The following is a 22,003-nucleotide window of genomic DNA, read 5'->3' as shown; positions in this document are numbered from 1 at the left end:
GAAATAATTTTACATTATTTCCCTAGTCTTTTTGCCAGCTTGCTTTTACCTCTTGTATGCCTATTCACTTCCATTGGCAGAATGCAAATATACCAGAGGAGACAAGTTGTCGATGTCATTTTTACTCCCCTTCTTTAATGATAGCATAATAGTTAAATGCTTGTTACACAGACTTCTGGGAACCTCTACTTCCAGGAAAAAAAAAAAAATAAAAAAAATTACTCTTTAATGTGTGCATTCCTATATTTCGTGTAGGAAACTTTTCCAAACCTATTCTTTAATCCTAAATTACCAAAAGTGTCCTTACAAATTGCTAACAGATCCAGGTAGCATGTAAAAAGGTTGCACAACATACACATTCCTAAGAATTAATGTTTAACAATGGAGTGCCACTACTGAGAAGATATCTGTAAACAGTGCTGGTTTATGTGGAACTCCTTTGCATATCTCTGGCAGTAAAGAACAGATCTTACTAAAATTTACACCCAAATAACACTTGCCTTACAGTTGCTTTACTTTTCCAGAGCACTAGAAAGCCTACCTCCTGCAAAATGAGCATGTGACCTCAGAAATTATCATGGGGGCTTTTTGATTACTCATCCTTTATTTGTAGTTTAGGTATCTTAAATAATGCTACTGCACTTCGGTCGTATTTTGTCTTGTGTGTTTACCTAAAAACAAGCATGGATGTTCAGTTGTGACACTGAGATTTCTCCCATGAAAATAAATATAAAATGCAGAAAAGGTAGATTAAGTTTTACACTTGTGGGCACATACTTTGTTTGTGTTTGCTGAGTTCAGCTTGGGCTTCCTGACATGGGATCAATGACTCCAAAACATTGATTGAGGTCAATGTCCCATCATAGTATCCAAAGATAAACTCCCCTTCCACAGTGGTGGAAGGGTGTCAATATCCTAACATGCCAAACATCTTTTTTTTTTTTTTTTTTTTTTTTAATGCGAGAAAGAAAACCTCCTAACCCCAGCTAAAATAGGTAGGGTTTTGCTTGTCTGTACTTTGACAGTTGATGAGTGGATGAGGGCTGATGGGCTGTGACCTCTAGAAGTGAGTATGTTACACAACAATAACATAAAGCAACATTAAGCTAGCAAATGGCAGAATTAGTGCTGATTGCATGGAGTTTCAAGTCCTGGTGCTTCAGCTGCTCCACAGTTTTACCATACTTGGGGCGTTTGGCCACACTTCCACTAGTGCTCGAAATCGTTGCTGCAGCACCTGCCCACCCCAAACCAGATCAGGAAACCAAAATCCTTCTCTGTTGTTTCTGGTTCAGTTGGTTTTGTTTGTTTATTTCTTTTTATGTTACTAACAGGACAGCTCTAACCTGGAGCAGTATGGCTCTAAGTGTGCTTGAGTAGAGCAGGGATCAGCTTTGTCTGCCCCGCGCAGGCATGCCTCCTGTCCCACTTCATGCCATACTGAGACAGATAAAACTGCTCTGTGTGTCCAGGGGGTGGGGGGAAGAGGGAATGGAGTAGCAGCAGGAAAAAAAAAAAATAAATAATAATAAAAAAAAAAAAGAGGGAGCAGTGTTGCTGGGGACAGGCGAGGCAGACAGGCGAGACTGTTTCTTTTATATGGTGCCAACTTAGATTAGCTTGAAGTGACTATGAAACTGCAGCCTAAATTAAGTTTCATCCCGTGTACCCAGCATTATTCATAATTGCTCAGAGCCAAGTAGTCTGTTGGAGCCTGGGATGGCATTTAATTACTTTAATACAACATTGCCCTTTTTTCCCCCTAGAATCTCTGTGTTTGCTTCCTTTCCCAACTAATGAGATAGACTATGCAGTCAGTGTATCCTCAGACTAGCCTCCGTCCTACAACCAGTGGTAGCAGGGATCCTCTAGAAAAAGAAATGCAGTCATTTAGTTGAAACACTGCTCGTGTTGTTCAGATGCAACCCTCCTGCCAGGATGCGACTGGCCATAGCAGGGTCTGAGTTCAAATCTAAGGGAGTTGCCCCTGAAGCAGTGATTTAGGCCACACCTGAGCAACTGGGAAAATTGCGCTGAATTAGGTAATTTTTCCCAATGGCAGATATGAATCAAATAGCTAACAAAGCTTTTACTTTGTGGTTTGCTTGAGGGTTTTTGTTTGTTTGTTTTCTCTGAGAAGGGGGAACAAAAACCCACCGATCTGACTGGGTAGATAAGCAGAGTAACAGTAACTGATTGCTATAGCAATATATATATAATATATATATAGCTAATATATATAGCTATTCTTCAGCTGCAACAGCTCACAGTCTTTTCCTGTATGGAATCAATTTCTAGGCTGTTCCTTTCCCCATCAACTGTGGACGCTGAGTTTTGCTGGGTGATAAACATCAGTTTCAAGCAATGAAACTCCCTTTCAGCTGCTCACCTCCCTGCTGGCTCTGCTTCCGGCCCTCCCTGGCCCCTGGGCCTCTACCAGCTGCTCCTGTCCTAAGATAGCCAGTAGTTGAACTGAATCGAATGGGGAAAAGTGGAAAGACCTTCAAGAAGAGGTGGAAATTGTGCTTTCTGCCTCCTAAGTTTGTATGGTCTGTAACACAAAACCTCATGACCTCCCTGCTTGCTGAGCAGAACTGCTAACCTTGCTCAGGCTGCCAGAGGCTGTCCTTGCCTTGGATGAGGACAGCCGTTTACCCAGATACATTTCACACAGCTACAAGCAAATTATGAAACAATAAATACTGTTATTATAGCTGCAAACTTTTCTCCAGTTTGCAACTCCATTTCTCAGCAATGTCTCTCAAGCCTTGTAACACAGTGTACAACAAAAACTGTTTAGGGCATGTCGGTTGGTGCTCTCTGTTCACCTCCCCCTTGCCCCACTGAATGGCAAAAGAGCACTTCTCTGCTGGGGCTTCCCTCCCCTCAGGGTTCAAGGTGTGTGGGGGATCTCTTTCATTTTGGGGCTGAGACATCAAGTTCAGGATTCAAAGGGACTGAATTAAGCCTTGCTGTCTAGGTGCTTGGCAGCCCCTGCTTCAGCTTCTCAAAGCAGCCATGAGCTCAGGAATTCAAAATCCTTTTGCTCACTTTTCAATCACTCTGCCATTGAAACTGGAAGTTCCAGTAAGAAAGCTACCCATGGCATCCTTTCAGCACCCTGCTGCAGCCTTGCTTTTACCATTGTGTTAGCAGGATCTTTCATCACCCACCTCCCTGGAGCACCCTCTTCATGCCCACACGTTTGGTTCCCAGTTGCAGTAAAAAGTTAGAACTGTTTGGCTTTCCTTAGAACATAGCTGGGGATTGCCAATCATAATTAAAATAAAACCAGCTTGTTCTCTTTTCCAGGAGGCAGAGATACCCAGCTCACCTTGCCATCTCAGAAATGAAGTTTACACTTCTGCCAGAGCTGCACGTGGGGACTCTTGGCCCCGTGTCCCCAGGGCCCAGTGACAGAGGCCTCCCAGTAGGGGTGCTGGATACAAACATTTTATAGACTAATTTTGCAATAAGACCTTGGGGAAAATTTGTTTTTGTTTTGTTTTTCTGCTGATCCCTTTCTTCCCTTTCTCAATCTCTGTTCCTTTACAAGCCTTAACCCAATAATTTAAATGTTAGGAGGACTTCCCTTGGCTGTTTTCTTGTTACGCATTGTCACAAGACTGTTGAAGATAGCATAGTAATTGAAATTTCCTTCCCTGGGTTTTCCACAGCCTGATTTGTCCTTGCTTACCAGAGCACTGCAAAACCTCTGGTTTCATTTTGTGCTTCCAATTCAAACAAAGAGAAAGTTCCTATCTAATTTCTTGACTCAGCTGAAGGACTGTATGCTCTTTCCCTTGAAAAAACTCCGTTTAGGCATAACAGTTCAGAATCTTGGGGTTCAGTTATGAGTTGACCTCAAATGTCCTCAGAGTGCTAACAATACATGCAATGATCTAAATTGGGTACACTAACATAAATAAGCAAATATGCACTTACACTCACTTGGGCACTGAAGAAGCCACAACCAACCAAAAAACAACAAAACAAAACAAAAATTATAGAATTGTAAAATCACATATATGTGCATAAAGATATATTTTTTAAATTTACAGTCTATATTCAATCCATTTAGAAATTCCAGGCATAGCCATTATTAGCCTTTACTTTTTGGGAAGGAATGAGGTACTCATAAAGCTGTAGGGTAACAAATGTAATTTTCAACATCTGTATTAGACAACAGCTCGTAGATGCAACTGCAATGCATAAATGAACCACATGTAATCTGCTAAACTGAAAAAAATAGAAACTCATGAAATATGAAACTCTACTGAAACTAAATTTGCAATGGCGCTCTTGCGAATGTCACTCTTTTTCAAGTGATTAAAAATGCTACAGCTTCAGTTGCATGAGACAAGCTGTCCACTTATTTTGCTATGGTCTGAGACTAATAGGGAATGGGTAATCTGTACCTGCTCTGGGACACCCATGCACTGGAGGCTGATCATAACATAGGCTGGCAGCTTGGCAGTGATTCAGCTAGGATTGGGCAACCTGATAAAGAAGGGTTTCAGAGCTGTGGTAGCTGTAGGGAAGTGCAGGAAAGCCTTCAGTTTGGAAAATCCCTATGTTTTTGCTATAACGGCTGGCGTGCAACAAGAAGAAAAGCATGTGTAGCAATAACATAGAGGCACACCACTCTGGTGCATTACAGTGTCTGGGAGCTCTGCAGGTTGGAAGCGATACAGCAGGCACGCAAAGCACTCTCTGCACCCCAGACGTGCTGTGCTTACGTCTGTGCAGCAGGGTTTCTGATGGAGAAGGATCAGGGCGTGCACCTGAGAAGAAGCCACTGCTGCTTATCAGCATTCTCACCTGCAGTGCTGCATTCTCACCTGCAGTGAGGATGGCTCCAGTTCCCTCAAGACTGCCTGCCATGGGAACCCAGCTCCAGCTCGCACCTCCTTGCAAAAGAAGAAAATTGTTGTGCCAGGCTATGGTGGCACACAAGTGTTTACGAGTGGGAGCTTGCTCACTCCTACAGCAGGGCAGGACCACTTTGAGAGTGCTAAATCCCTGCTTTAAAAGTCACCACTTCCAGGAAGCAGCTGCATGCAAAATTGCTGCCAGTGATTTCATGCAAACATGCCTTCCCTGTCTCAAAGGTCCCCATCCCCTCTGCAGGATGACTATCTCCTGTGTGTACACTAATGAGGACAAGCAGGGTGCTGCTTGCACCAAACACCCCAAGAAATCTCCATGGAAGCCATGCCTTGGGCTACAAAGGTTGCTGCATGGCTCACAGCTCACTACTGGCTGTGCATATGTACAGCGTCTCACTTAAGCAGCTCCTACTTCATAAATCCTGGAACTGTATGGCATGTCATAAGCAAATGAGATATGAACAATGGAAATGTCATACTCTCGTTTTTCATTTCCCCTTGGAAGTTCAAAGAAACAGTAGACAGTTTTCAAAATGCAGTTTGACTGAAAGTTTGCAAAGATCTGCACGTTTTGGTTCATTTGTGCTCATTGAAGGCAGTGTGACTTTTGTGACAACTAGTTTTAAAACACCAACTAGCGCTGTGAAAGCACTTCCATCATTATGACAGGTATTAATCTAACATGTTTCAGGAGGATTTACACTCTCATTTGTCATGTTCTGTTAAAAGGAAATTTTTTAAAAAGTAAATAAATCAGTGGGTTTCTTTAATAATTCACCAGGTTATGAATCAGTATAAAAATTAAACCAATATCTTCCTTTAAATTACTATGGATGGATGTTTATTTCATAAAGATCGGCGTCTCTATTCTAGACCCTAGGTGGCTAGTAAGGCACTTCTGTCATACGTGCACTGAGTGGAAACCTCAGCCCCTGCAGGACTATTGTTTTTCACTTTTGTCCCTCTCTGCTGAGAGAGGAGAAGGTGGAGACGAGGTGGGGCTTTGGCTTGCTGCCTGCTCTTGTGGAAAGCACCATCGTGCCAGCAGGCTGGGCAATGAGCGCCGTGCCAGACACCGGCTGCTTCAGGCAATGCTCTTGGAAAAAGAGCCACAGGGCAGAGGGGAAGTCAGGCCCAGGTCTGTGCATCACCGTTTGCTTTCTGGGCTGTCCCTCAAGCAACACGCCAGTGCACCACCCTGCTCACAGGCCTGGTTGGGAATGCATGGGGGGCTGTGTAATCTGGTTATTCTAGCCACTTACCGTGAATGGTAGGAAATTAGTTTTCTTTATTTATAAATTAGAAGTGTTCCATATTTATTTTTCCGAAGTAACTCTAAGTGGCTACTTTGTATTCTCAATACCCTGAACCGGAGGTAATTTTCATACCGCACATTTTCTGGATAACTGCAGATGACTCACCTAAAGAAAGGGAGTGTTGTTTCAGGTTAATTATGTCATAACTTATACCCCTCCCCTGTGCTGAGATTGAGTGTGAGGAGAGCTGACACTAGGAGAAGACAGAGAAATAAAAAGTTACCAAAGGTTAGTCAGTCACCTAATGTAAGGTACAGGGTATTTAAAGTATATTAAAGACTTTTCCTTTATGTTGGCCCTTAGGGGCCATTAAACAGTAGGCTCCTGTAAAAGTTGATGTAGTTACAGGCTATTTGTGGGTGCACCAATACAAGGGACTAGAGGTATGATTAAGACATGCTTAACTTCACATTAAGGAGGAAGAAGGGAAGAAATGATAGAAGAAAGGTTGTGCAAAAAGCCCAGTCATTACTGCCCATGTTTGCAAGTTATGTGAAAAATTTGGGAAAACCAGTTGGAGCCAGTAGAAAACCTCATTAATATCTCTAGGCTTTGAATCAAGCCAGTGATGTTCTCTTGATAACCCATGTTTCATCCACCCCTCTTTGCTGACCAGTTTATCCAATCTCTTCCTTGTTAATTCAAAGAGAGTTGTTCTTGTTTCTAATTATATGTTGACTGCAGGAGCAGGGTGAGGAAGGTGACCACAGCCCTTTCTAAAGAGCAAAACATTACCTTGTCTTGTGACTGCGGCTGTCCAATGGCACTGTGGTGAGCCAGCTGTGTGCATCATCTCAGCCCAGCTTCTCCTGGATTAGTACGACATCTTTGGAAGACCTCCTTTCTTCTTCCTTTGCCATACCCAGCTAACCCATATCTTCTAGAAATAAAGATAAATAGCAGGATTGGTCTCAAGGTACGTTATCAGAAAGAGAAAAAGGTATTACCGTCTTGTGACGAGATGTAAAGCCTCAGAAATATTTGAAAGGAGAGTCAAGAAATCTTTGCTGGCCTCAGAAGGGAGGGTGGTGGGGAAACCAGCCTCTGCACTGGTAAATGTGCCGTGGCATGGTGGTGACTGGGAAAAATGTATTGCACATGATGGCAATCCAAATATGCTCAGTGAGAATTCCTCAAGGTAAGTTTCTTTGTTGCTTACCTCCTTATATTTGTAACCTGGGTATGAATTGTGTATAAGGTCTTATGTATACCAGTCTTCAGAATTCACCTGCCTTCTTCAGGTGCTTTCCTGACAATAGCATCCATTGAAGCTCCATCCTTAAGGGATCTGATTCTCATGTTGATATAATTCAGTGATTTCACCACGTTCAAGAGGTCTACATTTAGGGGAAGAATGCATAGTAGGCTTTTGGGAGCACATGTAGTGATTTAACAGCAGGCAGCTATTCAAGTCTATGTTTAGTGTAGATAAAGGATTCTAGAGATAATATGTTAAAGGGTCCTATCTTTTTTCTAAAGTATCAAAGAATATAAATTCAGCATAATACTGGTGAGCTTCCATGTGTATGTATCTTTGTGTGCTCTAAGGTGTTGTTCAATTAAAGCAATCACAAGTTGAGTAACTTAACAAAAATACCAGCATACCAAGAGTGATACTTTTCTGGTTTGGGGTAAGTTCATACGTGTATGTCTCTCTCTGTAGCATGTTAGTTTTGATTTAAATACAGAACCAAAACCTGTTTTCACTTTATGTTGCTATCAATCAGGATTAATTGCCTGGCATGAAAGGTCCACTGGGTGATGCAAGTGTGAAATGAGAAACTTTCTAAATTTCAGTGAAAGACTGCAGTGAAACATCTATTTAAAAGTAGTAGAAATTTCAAACCAGTCTGTGAGCTAAAACATAGTTGCAGACGTTGTTAATAAAGCTTATCTCATGCAGTATTTAATATTTATAGACAGGACTGTGGGTGGATATAATTCTTCTGATTATAGCTTGGCTATATTATATATATGGAAATAGAAATAGCCTTCTTGAAATAGAAACCCTGGTATTGAATATTCAGTGCAGACATAGCTCACTGGAGAATTGTTTTCTAAGGGCTTTTGGTCACTGCAGGGACTAATTTTTTTGAGTTACTTCAGCATTTAGAAGCACAGGCCTATCCTAAGAGTCAGTATTTCAAAGAAGTGCAGTTCCTCACTGCCACTATTTACAGTGCAAGCAGTTGCTGCTCAGAGGCAGTCTGGGCTACAATACATGGGAGGGGCAGAGGCGAGTTTAAATGGTGGAGCCACGTGTTGTTGTGTATGCAGTGTGCTGCATGAGGAAAATCGGGAACATGCCATGTCAATAGCTTATGCAATGAGTTTTCTGTATTCCTCATTATTGCACAAGACAATACATGCAACATCCCTTCTGCTGTATTGCCAGTCCTACCCTGCTTTACAAAAGCATAGCCTATCTATACCCAAATGACCGGAAAAGTGTCATACCAAAATAAAGTGTTGTGATTTGACATCACTTCTAAATGATTTGTTCCCAGACCCATGGAAAGCTATTTACACAGAAGGCTCATGGAGTTTCTTTTTCTACCAAACCTGCTGGGCTGAGTGGTCCAAAAGCTCTACTTCTCTTCCAAGAAAATTGAGAGGATATTTTTAAGCATAGCACAACATTTTCTCATTACAGAAAGAGGTAATGTTGGAGGGAGTGTTTGTGGCACCAGCATCTGGGAGGCTGTGAGTCTCTTTTCTGAAATGCTGCTCTGACAATTTCAGGTTCTCCTTGGCTTGACAAACAAAGAGCAATATCCTTACAGTAAGGAAGGGCTGTAGCTGGGTCACCCTGACCAGCACGTTGAGTGAGATTACTCGCTTCAGTGCAATGAAGATACATTTACGTCAATAAGCTAATACTTTGTTGGTATATAGATTTGATTTGCAAGCTGGTAAAGACTGCCCATTTTTTTTTTCAGTCATATTATATGATGTGCTCTTAAGGAATAATCTAATATTTTCCCTGGATAATTACATTGTCTTCTCTTATACTGTTCTCAGATAAGTTTGAGCGATGTAACTCCACGATTTTGGGAAGCAACTTAAGTTAGCATCTTTCCTAGAAAGGCTGTGACCACAGCTGAGCCCAAGAATGCGAGGTCTGAGTCATTCCATGAGGCCAATAGTCTGCGCAGGTATCCTTTTCTTATTATTAGCTTATCTGCAGACTAGAGCTGGGGTTTCAAATCCTGAAAAAAGTTCACCTAATAGGAATGGCAGAAAACAGAGGATATAGATTAGTTGTCCAAAATACATAAATAAAATGTTGTGGGAAAGCAATAAACAATAAAACTGTTGGGGAAAAAAAAAAAAAAAGAGAGAGAGAGAGAGAAAGAAAATAAATATCCAACTTTTAAAATAAAATGCACAGAGTGTAGAGTTCACAGATTCAAGACTGTGTCAGCACACCATACAGTCATACCAGCTTCAATCTGAGTAATGCCAATGTCTACCGTATCCACTTTTAGCCACATTTAATATAACTTGCTTTTAGTTTCCTGATGGCTGAGTTCACAGAAATTCCTTTTACTCTACTCACATCACAGTTGTAGACTGTTTTCCCCTCCCATGGGATTGGTATCCCATCCCATGCCCTGCACGCATGCTCTGCAGTACCCTCTAGGGCAAAAGCACCCTCTCTTTCCATGACGCTTTTACTGTGCATGACGGTGCTCAATCTGTCTGCAGCTCCTAAGCACAAGCATTTGGCCAGTCCTGAATCATGTGCACTCTCTCCAGCAGTCCCTTGCCCCACGTATCTTCCTGCCAGATTGCACCGAGGTGTGCAGGCAGGACTGAATGGTCAGGCAGGGATTTCCTCATCAGCTTTTTCCACACGCAGGCTGGGAAAGTCTCTAGATTTTTGCATCAAGCAAGAAACTATGCATGCTCCCAATTCCCTTTTCTAGGTGTCTTAAGGCAAAACATCCCCTTCACTGACTCCAATAAGCTTCAGGAGATAAAAAGAAATATCTGAAGGGATCTACCTTACTGAACAGGACACGTCTAGGAATCATTAAAGACGAAGGCCATGCCTCACTATTTCTACATACACAGTAAGTCATTACCTGATAACTACAAAATTATAAATTACCTCAGCTGTAGCTACATAATAATTAATACAAAATCCAAATCCATATCCATGTGCTCTTCTAGATGGCTTGTCATGTTTTTGTATGATTAGTATCTTTTTGCTTCTTCCTGTATTGCTTCAGGTTCTCAAATGACATCACAGGCTGCTTACATTATGTCTCTAAAACCACAAAGAAAAATGAAATCACTGTTCCAAAGACCCTAGAAACTTGTCAGTGATTTGCTGTGTGGTTATAGACAGAGCCAAACACAATATCCAGTTTCCCCTTGAGTCCACATAGTCATTAAGTAATTGTGCATTTCTAAAGTAAATTCAGTCTCTTCAGTGGTATTTGATAATGTTATGTTAGTTTTGAATGGATTAGTAATGATTTGACATTTATTCAAAAACTACTCATCACTTTTGTTAGCTTGAAAGATTCCTCTAAAATTGATGTAATTTGCTCACAGTTACTTCAAGTTCCTAATAAAACCAATAGGACCTGTATGGTTAAATCCCAAAACAGCTCTCTGAAGAAGGCTGGCTTTGGGAGTCAAAGCAATGGTCTAACAAGCCCTGAAAATCTAATTTCCCTTCATATTTTTTTTTATATATGTGGATAGCAAAAATAAAATAATATTGTGAGTTTGAGGATACACAACTCCAATTTTTATAATTACATAGCCAGGAATTTTGCAACTGTACAGTAAACATGCTCTCTTAAAGGGAATAAAGCCTAAATGGCAATTTACAGGTTACTTAGAATGGGAAAAGGAGTTGGATTTATGTGGTTAAAAATGTGTGTTGGCTATTAACTAAACCTAACCACATTAACTAATGACATTCTATTCACAATTTTTTTCCTGCTATAAACTTAGGTTTGTTGCATTTATGCCTTGTTTTCTACATTCAAACCTAGTTTCCAGTTGTAGGATGGCCCTCACACAGCTATATCATAGGAAAAGATATGTGCTAGATTAGAGAAAGGGCATGGTTAATTGGTGCATATTAGCTAATGCTGACCTAATTTTAACCTCTTTTTGCTACATTAGAAAAAATATCTTCAGTATTACACTTTTCTTACTGTATTCCTTCTGTGTTCAGTTAAGTTTATAATTCAAACTAAAATCCTTGAAACCCAGCATGCCAGATTTGTTGGAAAAAGAATGTAGTCTTCAAGGTTTGTTTGGTAATGTTATTAGCAATGAAGGTAAGGAAAAATACAAAGAATGTCTTGAAGACAATAAAAGCCGAAACATGAATTTGCACAGCTGATTAAGTTTTATTTTAAAGGCCTAAACTATTTTATAGGAAAAATGTCATCTAGATGGCCTAATAGTTGTAGGAAACATATTGAGAAGGCCATCTCAACAGAAATGATCATTGATGAAGTCATACAGACAGGGAGAGGTTAAAATGCTCACTCTCACAGACATTTTATGAGATCCGCAAGAACTCATACAGCCCCTCTCAGCCCTAAAGCACCATGCCTAAAAACTGAGCACAGCATCCCAATTGTGGGGATTACAATGCTCGCTAGAAGCGCAGCCTTTGCCCTTTCTGGAGAGCTGGGCCACTTGCCAAGGAGACTGGAGACCACAGGCAAGCTCCCGCGCTCTGCGAACTTCCTTTGGCTCTTCCATCAGCTAAATGGTACTGAAGGATTTTGGCTGTGGTCAACCTGTGTTGCTGCTCCTGGCACTCTGTAGAGGCACTGAGATGGTGATTTCAGTGATTTACGTCACTCTTCTGCTGTGCTGTATAAAATAAAGTGAACATAATAAGAAAATACTACTTTGTTGTTCGTGCTGGGTCATGACAGCCTTTATGTACTCCCATAATGACATTTTACATGGCTTGGAAGAGAAGATGCTATCACATAGAAAACATTCAGACAACGTTGCTAGAGAATAAACTAACGTGAAATGGTGAAGTCAAGGAGAGGGTGCAAGAAGGGGGAACAGCAAGAGGACTCTAGGCAGGGAGGGAAGACAACACGGGTACTGCTTTGTAAAACAGCTAGCTGCAGAAGGGGCCAGGAACAGTGAGGATGTCACTGGGCACATACGTGGGCGTGAGAGATGGGTGGGCAAGGGAGGAGTGGGTGTGATGTAGGCTGCGTACACCTTCCTTCAGGGTCAGCACAGTGGGATGAGTCACAGCTGAGGCAAGGGTTCAGGTTCCTGAAACAGACCGAGAGATGTAGTTTGTTGTTGATGTGGAGGTGGGAAGGTCTGGGGGGTTCTGTACAGATTTTGTGCCCGTGCAGCTTTAGCATGTATTCTAGGATAGGCAGGAGTTCATTTACATTTAGGAGTGAAAAAGGGAGATTGAAAATGCACTAAATAGAGGATGAACGGTGCTACGAAATCAAGATCCGGTGATTTAATAGCTCACCATTCATTCCTGGAGCTATGGTAAGTGACAGCGTGCAGACTCCAAACCAATCCACAAAGCTTGCAAAACAAAGTATGCGAGCTAGGCTATTTATTTTCATAAGGGAACAAATTAAGAACATGCTTGTGGCTCATTACTGCGGCATACGGCTCGGATGACCAGGGGTAATTACTGAGCTGTGGTGACTCAGTCAACTTTTACCCACGTTAACAGGGAAATAAGAGGACAATAATGCTTTGCTTTTGCAAACGTGTATTTTTGTTTCTCTACCTACGGCTGGGATAGCCAACTGCCTCCCTTACCCTTAGGACCTCTCTGTATAACATGGAAGGGGAGAAGGAAACAGAAAGCAGCATTCTCAACTTTCTGCTGAGCAGCCAGGAGTCGGTCCTCGGGCTGTCAAAGTGAGGGAAGAGGAAATTAAGGATGTCTACATCACAATAAGTGTTTTACTGAACATTTAAGTAAATGCACATAAACAGGTGCTTTGATCATAATGCAGGAGCATGGGTAAAAGACAAAGGTGGGGGTTTATGGTCATCTTCCATCCACGTAGTACTGGAAAGATGAAGGCATACTTTTCCTTTCTGTGACTGGCGAATTAATCCAGTGTCTGAACTTTTCCAAATATTTAATAGCTTGCGGATAGCAGAGCCATCACTGGCGTGCAGCTTCTGGCACAGAGTTGCCAAATCTTGCTCGCTGAGGAAGAAACTCTGGCTGCTGAGGCCAGAGACGCTTACTGCATTTCCTATGGACACAGAGCTGGGCGACGAGCTTTCTGAGGGGCAGGATTTGCACAAGGCTGATGTGAGGCTGGAGAGGCCGGGGTGCCCAAATCAGGGCACATCGCGGCTCCGACACATCCCCGCCCGGTGCGGGGGCGGCGGGCCGTGGCCGTGGCCGTCGCCGTGCCCTCGGTGCCGGCCGCCGTGTTTGTGTTTGCCGCGGGCAGTCTCATGGAAACGGCCCGGCTCTGCCTCCGCCCCCGCTGGGTGGGCAGCGACACGGCCGTCCCCGCTCCGTCCCTTCCCTGTCCCGTCCCGTCCCGTCCCGTCCCGTCCCGCAGGTAGGAGGTGCCCGGCGGAGCTGTCAGCGCCCGGCCGGGGAGCGCCGCCCGCCGCAGAGCGGGCGGACCGGGGGCGGTGGCGGAGTGTCGGTGTGTGTGTGTGGGGGGGGAGCCGCGTCTCACCGCTGCCCTCTCTTCCCTCTCCTCGCCGCCGGGCCCGTGTCCAGACCCTTGCGGAGCAGCCATGGAGACCCTGGTCCGCCCCGCGGCCGCCAAGCCTCCGAGCGGGTAAGGCACCGCCGCGACCCCCCGCTCCTGCCCCGTCCCGGCATGGCCGCCCCGCCAGCCGGCCGGCAGGTGCCCGAGCCGCCCGCCCCCCTGAGCAGAAAGCGGCCCCCAAGTGCCTCATAGGGCGCCCGAGGAGCCGTGTTGCGTTTAATTTCCTCGGTTTTTGTGCCCTCTGGGAAGTCCTGTAGCATGCACCGCGGAAAGGAGAGCAGGGGGAGCGGGTGCGGAGATGCCGGTGCCGGTGCGGCGGTAGTGAAGCTGCCCCTGTGCTGTGCTTCTGCCACCGGTGGAAGCTCGCCGGGGCTTTGTTTTGTTTTGTTTTTGTAAATAAATGCTTAATTCCTGTTAGAAGACAGGTCTATTTGATTGTGACCCTTAACTATGATCCCTTAAGCTAACCTTTTATGAAAAACAGTAAGCATAATGTGCCTCCCCTCTCCCCTCTGATGTTAGAGTTGATGTAGTAGGGTGGCTGTTGCCTAAAATCCTGACAGAGTAGAGATACTGGTTTATGTGTGTGCTTTGACAAATATCCAGCACTCCTCTAGATACAGGGCTGATTAAAATTTTGTCCTGTTTGCTAGGTATCCAAAGTTTCATTAAAATGATTGACTAGGTTAGCACTGAGGTCTGGGGGCGTTTTGAATAAAGTTCCCGGTATCTTCATCACTGTGAACGTGAGGTTATTCCACGCCCAGACTCTGGTATCACACAGCTGGCCAGAAGTTACAAGAACTGCACTAACTTTAGTCAGATTGTTCCCGGCAGCTCAAGGAGCAGAATTTAATCTTCAGGTTAAGATACGCTTTGGATATTGCATAGTGGCGTGCTGGTGGCAAAGCTGTGATGCACGCTGACAGGGACTGCCCGTCCGCTTTGCCTGAGTTGATGTACGTGTGGAAATACTTCTGTCCTTTTTTGGGAACTGGAAAATCTCAGCCTGGATGTGCCTGTGGGTTTCACTGACATCTTGGTAATTCCTTGAACTTCTAACTGCTGTACAGGAACCAGTGGATGTTTGGTCCCTAATTAGGATATACGCTTTCCATTGGGAAATCAGCTAGGACCAGGAAAATGCAACGAGGACAGCTTCATCTGTCCGTCTTGCTTCCCATATGAATCCAGGTATCACCTGCATCTGTAGAACTTGTCCAGGAGTGTGATTTTAACGTGACTGTGGCAGAAGTACTCCTGTTGTGGCAGAAGAAATGCTGTATAAATTCCCAGCTCATTGACTGGGTTAGCTGGCAGTTACGAAAGCAAGAGGTTAAAATGACCTCAAGTTTACAATTTTTAACAAAATTTAGGCGGAGCTGTTTTGTCATTATGTAAATCATTAACAGTAATGTTAAGAGTTTCACTCGTTCAACGGTGAACTAATTTAATGTATAATTTGGTAAAGAGTGAAGAAGCTCTGCTGTATGCCTTACACAGATGAGTCGACTGCATGTATTTTGTGCCACAGCTGCTTGAGAATTGCACATTTAAAAGAAGGATACTGTTCTTTGGTTTTCATGGACTTTTATTTGGTCTTCAATGGCAAAATGAAAAAAATGCAGTTTGTGTTGTTACTGAAGAGCTTTTCCCATTTCTCAGTTTCAAGAATAATTGTGGACTTCAGTATCAAGAATTTTATTAGTAGTAATTTCTAGGCACAAGTTTTATAAAGCTTGATCGGGTTTGTAATGCTTTAATTAATTAACATTTATTTTAGGTTATGAAGGGGAATTCAAGACAAGTAGTAGTGCCAGAAATAGGAATTATTTCTTCTGTAGTCACTTAATGGGTGCTGGAAGAGAGAAACGCACATGTTTAAAACCTACTGCCTTGGTACCTGCATCTGTGCTGATTTCAGTAGGGAGAGCAGAGATAGGCCTCTCTGTCTAGGTCTCTTGAACAGCTGGTTGGTGATTTTATTGACAGTAGCATGGCAAAACTGACATACATTGGTCATAAGCAGTATAAAAGACTTGAGCCTAAATGAGCACTTGTAGGATCAGTTTGTGCGAAGAGCAGAGCATCGTCTGCTGCGAGTGCAAGCATCTTTATCTCCTGCTGAAGCCCACAGTTTGTAGGCGCTCCTTCGTTCCTTGAGTGGACTCTATAGTCTTCAGCAAGGGTGGGAAAAGTCCCTACAAGAAACAAGATACACGAGCACTTTCTTTGAGTTGGACTTTTACTGTTTTTGCTTCGGCTTCCTTCCCTGTCTCACAGGGTCTTAGCACAAACACAGGCACATGCAAGCGCATCTGCTTTGGAATGATTTATCTGCTGGATTGAAGTGACTGGGTAAAACAGATAAAGGCTGCAAAACGTTAGTGACGTTTCATTTCTCAGAAATGAAACCCATGGGTAAGAAGCATAGGTCACACACCTCAGCTTGTTGAAACCTTTCCCTTTTATTCTGTATCTACTCCACATAGTTAAGCAGGTTACCTTGTGAAATTCCACACCCAGCTTTTAAACAAACAAAAACCAAAACCATTACACATATGTTTAGCATATTATTTATAAACATTGTGTTGGAAAAGCCTGGAGAGTGCTGTTGTCCTCAGAATGTCTGTGTGAATGTCATCATAACAGATCTTATGCTGCGTGCCTGGTGTTACAAGGTTTAAGTTATATAGAGAAAACGGTGTAATTAACATTTAAATTGGAAAACTGGGCAATTTTCATAATTCGCCTGCGTTGTATTTATGAGAGATTTGTGCGAAATATGCAGAGTGCTGTACAGCAAAGGTACATGATCACAATTAAAAATGTGGAGTATCAGAGTGTTTTGATAATTCCTGCCTTGGCCAGATGAAAGACTGACACGTGTTTTTTGGCGTTACCCTTTGTGTTGTGTCCTGGTTTGTACGTATGCTGCTGTTGCAGACTTCAGATGGCATTTAGTATGGGCACATACGTTTTTCACACTGGTGTTAGCCCTGTCCTCCTCTCACATGTAGTTGGGATCCAAATTATTTCTTTTCATGTCAGCAGAGATATGTCACATAAAAAACAGAACAACAACAACAACAAAGCAGAAACCCTCTGGTGTCAGTACCAGAAGAATTATGCTTGCTATTATGTGGGTGGGTTTTACTGTATTTTGCACCTCTGTATGAACATGACTATTGACCTGATATACTGCAAACACATGTATTTTCAGTTATGACTAATGTCTCAGGATTGCTGAAGATAAGCAAGCTAATTGTAACAATAAGCAAAAGGGAGAGATAAATGCAGTGCAGTTCAGTCCTTACAGCTGTTCTTTCTGAATCCCAGTTTCCCATTTCTCCTATCCTTCCTCATTTTTTCCCTTTCTAAGTCTGTTAGCCTCATACCAGAGCAGAGGGATGAAATAGATGGCTTCTTGAAGTTCTTGCCATTTCTGGGCTGCCCAGAATACTCAGGATTTGTTCTCACTCTCCCAGTCTCCTAATTGTCTCATTATTTTCTTTTCCATAGGTATCCTCCATATTTTTTCATCTTGCTCTTCTTTTTTCATCATGCTGTTTCTGCCACTGTGGATGAAATTGAAACTCCTATTTCCTGCTGTCTCCTTTCGCATTTGCTCCTCATATTTTCTTCCTGTAATTCTAACTTCATTTTTTTTTGTCAGCTTTTGCTCCTATAACCTTACATCTTGGTCAAATTGCTTGTCTGTATAAAAGCACGTCCTTGTTCAGCAGGGGGTAGCACTACATTTTGATGGGATAGACTTTGCCTACCGCCCCGTCTGGGCAAGCTGCACCAAGTTCGGTGGATATCCAGGATGCTCCAGTAGATAAAGTCAGGGAGAGGGGGGGCTGATTACAAGTTAGAGCATTCCCATGTGTGCAGTTTTAGCTGATGTTAGCCATTAAGGAAAAAAAAAAAACTTCTTAAATATTTATTTGGAAGTCAGTTTGGTAAATATATGGCTGCTTTGTGTGTAGTCAGTCCTGTTGGTGAAGTGGTATATTGCTTTTTGCAGAGTGATTCAGATCAGAGTACAACTGTGATTATGACCAGGAAAAAATATTTTTTTTTTGCCTTTGAAGGAATGAGACTTTTCTTGACTAAACGTACATATTCTTAAACATCTATTGTGCTTTAAATACTTATTTAGACTCCTGTTGTCACAGACTTGAATTATCTTACAAGCATTATGGAGGCTTCCTAACAGTATTCTTCAGGGGTAAGGAAATACCCCTGGGAGACTCCATTTTATACAGGCAAAAGTGTGGCCACGTTTACGTGGCTTGCTCAGAAAGCTGCCAGGAGGCCTGTGGCAGAGCTGGGGAAGCAACTCGCTTCTCCTGAATCACAATTCAGAGCCTGAACAAGTGTTCCCCTGTGCTCAGCTTTTAGCTACTCTCTCAGCATCAGCAAACACTTGATTTTCTGGCAACAACTATGGTCTGTATACTGCAGCTTTTTTGTGGTGCTCTGGCATTGTGATTTCCATGAAAACTGACATCTTTCACACTTTAATACTTCTTCTAAGAGACTGAGGGGTCTTTAGAAATTTATTCTTCCTGAGTGGCTTAAGCCAGCAGCTCCTGCATTAGGAGCTGGGAGTGGAAGAAGACTTAAGATCCATGTTTCCGTCAAAATTTGTGACTGAAGAATCTTAAAAAGTAGCTGCATTTCCAGATAGTGGATATTACAGCACATGCTAAATCCTCTTAATGTGTAGGGTGTTTCCAGAGCTGCTAGCTGCCCCATGAGCCAGGCTGCTTATCGTAAAATGAGTGATCCTGGGAATAGCGTATTGTTGTCATAGTTTCAGCATTACAATGCCAGCGATGAGCAAGGGACTTTGCTCGTGCCAAGGAGTGACTCACAGAGGTTGCACGGTGGGCAGTGCCAGGGTGGCTGGCACACGTGGTGCCTGATGCCCACTTTTAGCACCTTTGCGCAAGGAAGGCTGCCCTTGCGGGTTCGTTATGCACCCAGCTAATGAGCTGCACAGGACGCTGGGCATTTGCGCAGAGCAGCAGTTGTAATGGGAGGTGTGGCAAAAAAGCAGATCCAAAGTGGTCTTTCTCTTGATGTTCCTGTGTTCTCGGTATAGTTTCCAGATTGAGAGGGTCTTTTGGACAAAACATAATTAAAAAAAATCTCATTTCTGATCCTGTAAATGCAACCTGGTATTTGAGTGTTCAGCTGCATTTTGTGTGTGCTTTGCAATGTATTGCATGGGAAGAGTTGGCAGTTGCCTGTAATGGTGTCAGTGATGGCACTTGAGTCACAAAGCTTTCTGTGATGCTCAAAAAATGGTACAACACAGATAAACTTTCTTTTTTATTTTTCTTTTTTCCTTTTTCTTTTTTTCCTTTTGAGGCAGTGAGCAGCATTGAAGCAGGTAGGAAACAAGCGAATGAAGTAGGAGGTTGGTGTAGGCTGGGTGCGAGATACTCACCAGAGGCGAAGTAGACAGACTGCATTTTGGGGTGATATTCTGAATTCCCCAGTGTCTATTTTTATTAAAGGTGATTGAGCTATGTGCAAGTTAGAAGGGTGGTCAGTGAGTTTCTCTGTGCTACTGCGGTGTGTATAAAGCATCATGGCTTGGTAAGGTGTGATGGAGAGTCGCTCACCTCAGTAATCAGCAGCCAGCTTGTTTGGGAACTTGCTTACAGAAAACCACATATGTAGACCTGCTGTGTGTAGGACGGGTGGAGGATTAAGTCAGCATTAACTTTCGCCACACAAAATTACCAGGACCACCCAAAAGTCCGCATTCATTTGAACAAGAAGCCAAATAAATGTAAGCCTCATTATATTCCTAAAGCTGTTCCATAGCAAGCTCTAGGAATGACACCGAGGCTAAAAGAAAATAGTCTTTCTGAGCTATGCTGGTTTTGGGGTGCTAACAGTAAAACTTCCCATACCCTATAAAATGAACAGACAAGATGCAAAGTCTGGCATGGAGCTTGCCAGATTCACCACTGGCATGGAGCTTGAGCAGGAAAATCAAATTTGTTGTTATCAGTTTTCTAAATATAGCCATATTGCAAGGTTCAACAGCTAGTACCAATTGAGAAGTGCTTAATCAGATAAGTGTTCCTTCGTGTTTTTAGTAAGAACAGCTAATGAGCAGAACCATTCCCTGTTTGCCATACCTGTTTTCCATTGCTATGTATCAGGTTTTATTTATATAAATGCACACTGAGCTTATCAACTGTTCCTGAGACTGTATGGTAAAGTTGAGCCAGCAGGGTGGAACTCCCTTAGTTTTCTGTAATTGGTGGTTAATACTGTTTTTTTGAAAACCTCACAAATACGTAGAGATTTAATATGGGTAACACTGATGGTCAGTGAGGTGCTTCCTGAATTTTCAGGCATTGTTTTACTAAACATGTGCTACCACCATCTATAGTGAGATGATATGAAACCTTTTTATATTGCAGCTTTTTCATTACTTATCGTTACAGTAGGTACATCTGGTTGTCTGTTAGCGAGTTTCCTTGAAGATGACAGCTTAGTTACAGTAGGGACCAACAAAATTCCTAAATATGAGCACTCCGTTGATGATCATTTGTTCCCATCTCCTAAGCCTTTTGTTTCTGGTAGCCTGCTAGCCCTCTTCCCTCTGAAGGCTTCTCTCAGAGGCAGCTGGTTGTTTTGGGGTGAGGCTGCTGGGTTTCTCCTCCTTACTTGCTGGTGTTATGAGATGGGGCAGTGATGACACCAGGAGGAGCTTGTCCTCCAGGCTGTGCCAAGGTCTTCAGGCTGCTGTCTTTGGAAGACCCACCAAACGTGGGAACAGCTCAGTCAAAGCTGACAAACAAGAGGACAGCTGCAAAATAGAGCTCAGTTTTATGTTGTCTATGTGGCTTTTGCTTGAAAAGCACATTTCTTTCTGCCCGCCCTACACATACCACAGCGGGAATGTCCCTGTGCTCACCCCTGAGGTCTTTTGGGAGCTGTGGAGGTGTATATAAAGAGAAAACAGCAAATTCTGTTCAGCACCCTTTAAAGTACTCATCTTTATTTCATTTTCTGTGTAGGTTCTGTAGAGTTTTTTGGGTTATATTAAGCATGTTTTTCCTGCTTTGATAGGTTTCAAAATGATGCATAAAACTCCAGGTTGTTTTGCAATATAACAGTTACTCATTTTTGTGCTTACTTCTGCACTTAGGTGGCTTTCCTTTCTATTTTTTTCTTCCCTTTTTCTTTTGTTTGAGGTGAATATCTTGCATATACAGCAAAAATACCTCCTAGATAAATACACCGAGGACAGTATGCTCATACTGCACAGAGGACGAGTATTTTCCATTCTGGTTTTCTCTCTGAATCAATACACAGTTTCATCCAAATTTGAAGGGAAGACTGTTTTCTCTTTTCTCATGTGCGCTTCTTTTATATCCTCTTCTCCATTTCTAAAGGTTCTGTATGGTGGTGAGGGAATACCTTGGTCTGACTCCAGATTCCACCTTTTTATTACTTTTTTTTTTTTTTTTTTTTGAGTAACTTCTCTTAGTACCAAGCCTACAGTTTCAAGGATACCGAAGAAGTGACTCCTGGTTTCCCTGGAGGTACATCTCATGTTTCAGGATCAGCACGGTTTTTCTGCTCTGGGCTGGTCATGCTGCTTCCAGTCGCTCTGACCAACATGCCGGGCCGTGCTGTGGAGCGTCGGCGATATTGGGCTTTCTCCTTGGGAAGGATACCACGCGTTGCCTCCTGGCATGATTAAAATCTTGGTAGGGTGACACCTTCAGATCTTCCCAAGTCTGTTTCTACAAACTCATTACATACGATTACAGCTAGGTCAGATCATGTTGCTAAACTGCAGGTGTTGTAATTAAGGAAATTATTTATTTTGCTCGCTTTTAATTACCTCTGTTTCCCTGCCTGTGCTGAGGTGGGGAATCACTTGGTCGCCTACCAGCAACGTGGAGCAGCACAGCGTGCAGAAGTTAGGATCTGCTGCCAGGTGTTCATAATCTGCTTTTTGAGGCACATGGACTTCTTGCTGTTGTTTTACTGCTCCTTAAGGTCTGCCTTACACTCTGGTTCCCTGGGTAGCTCTTTG

The 22,003-nt window shown here is 42.9% G+C and overlaps 1 protein-coding gene across 5 annotated transcripts in view; it reads left to right on the top strand.

The window, feature by feature from the left end:
• COBL (cordon-bleu WH2 repeat protein) overlaps positions 1-22,003 on the top strand; it is a 197,719-nt gene that overhangs the window by 31,654 nt on the left and 144,062 nt on the right. For 2 of the 5 annotated variants that reach the window (XM_032182846.1, XM_032182842.1), the window contains exon 1: positions 13,900-13,992. The exons of 1 other annotated variant lie outside the window; for it this stretch is intronic. In XM_032182846.1, coding sequence (XP_032038737.1) covers positions 13,949-13,992 — 44 coding nt within the window. In that variant the 5' untranslated portion in view covers positions 13,900-13,948. Of the gene's footprint in view, positions 1-7,073; positions 7,122-10,232; positions 10,282-13,899; positions 13,993-22,003 lie in introns of those variants that run through there. 2 more of the 5 variants (XM_032182845.1, XM_032182844.1) reach the window with 2 other exon arrangements.

The sequence above is a fragment of the Aythya fuligula genome, chromosome 2 (genome assembly GCF_009819795.1).
Source record: "Aythya fuligula isolate bAytFul2 chromosome 2, bAytFul2.pri, whole genome shotgun sequence".
Taxonomy (NCBI): Eukaryota; Metazoa; Chordata; class Aves; order Anseriformes; family Anatidae; genus Aythya; species Aythya fuligula.
Note: the sequence above shows the minus strand (reverse complement) of the source record. Positions and strands in the feature narration are given on the sequence as shown.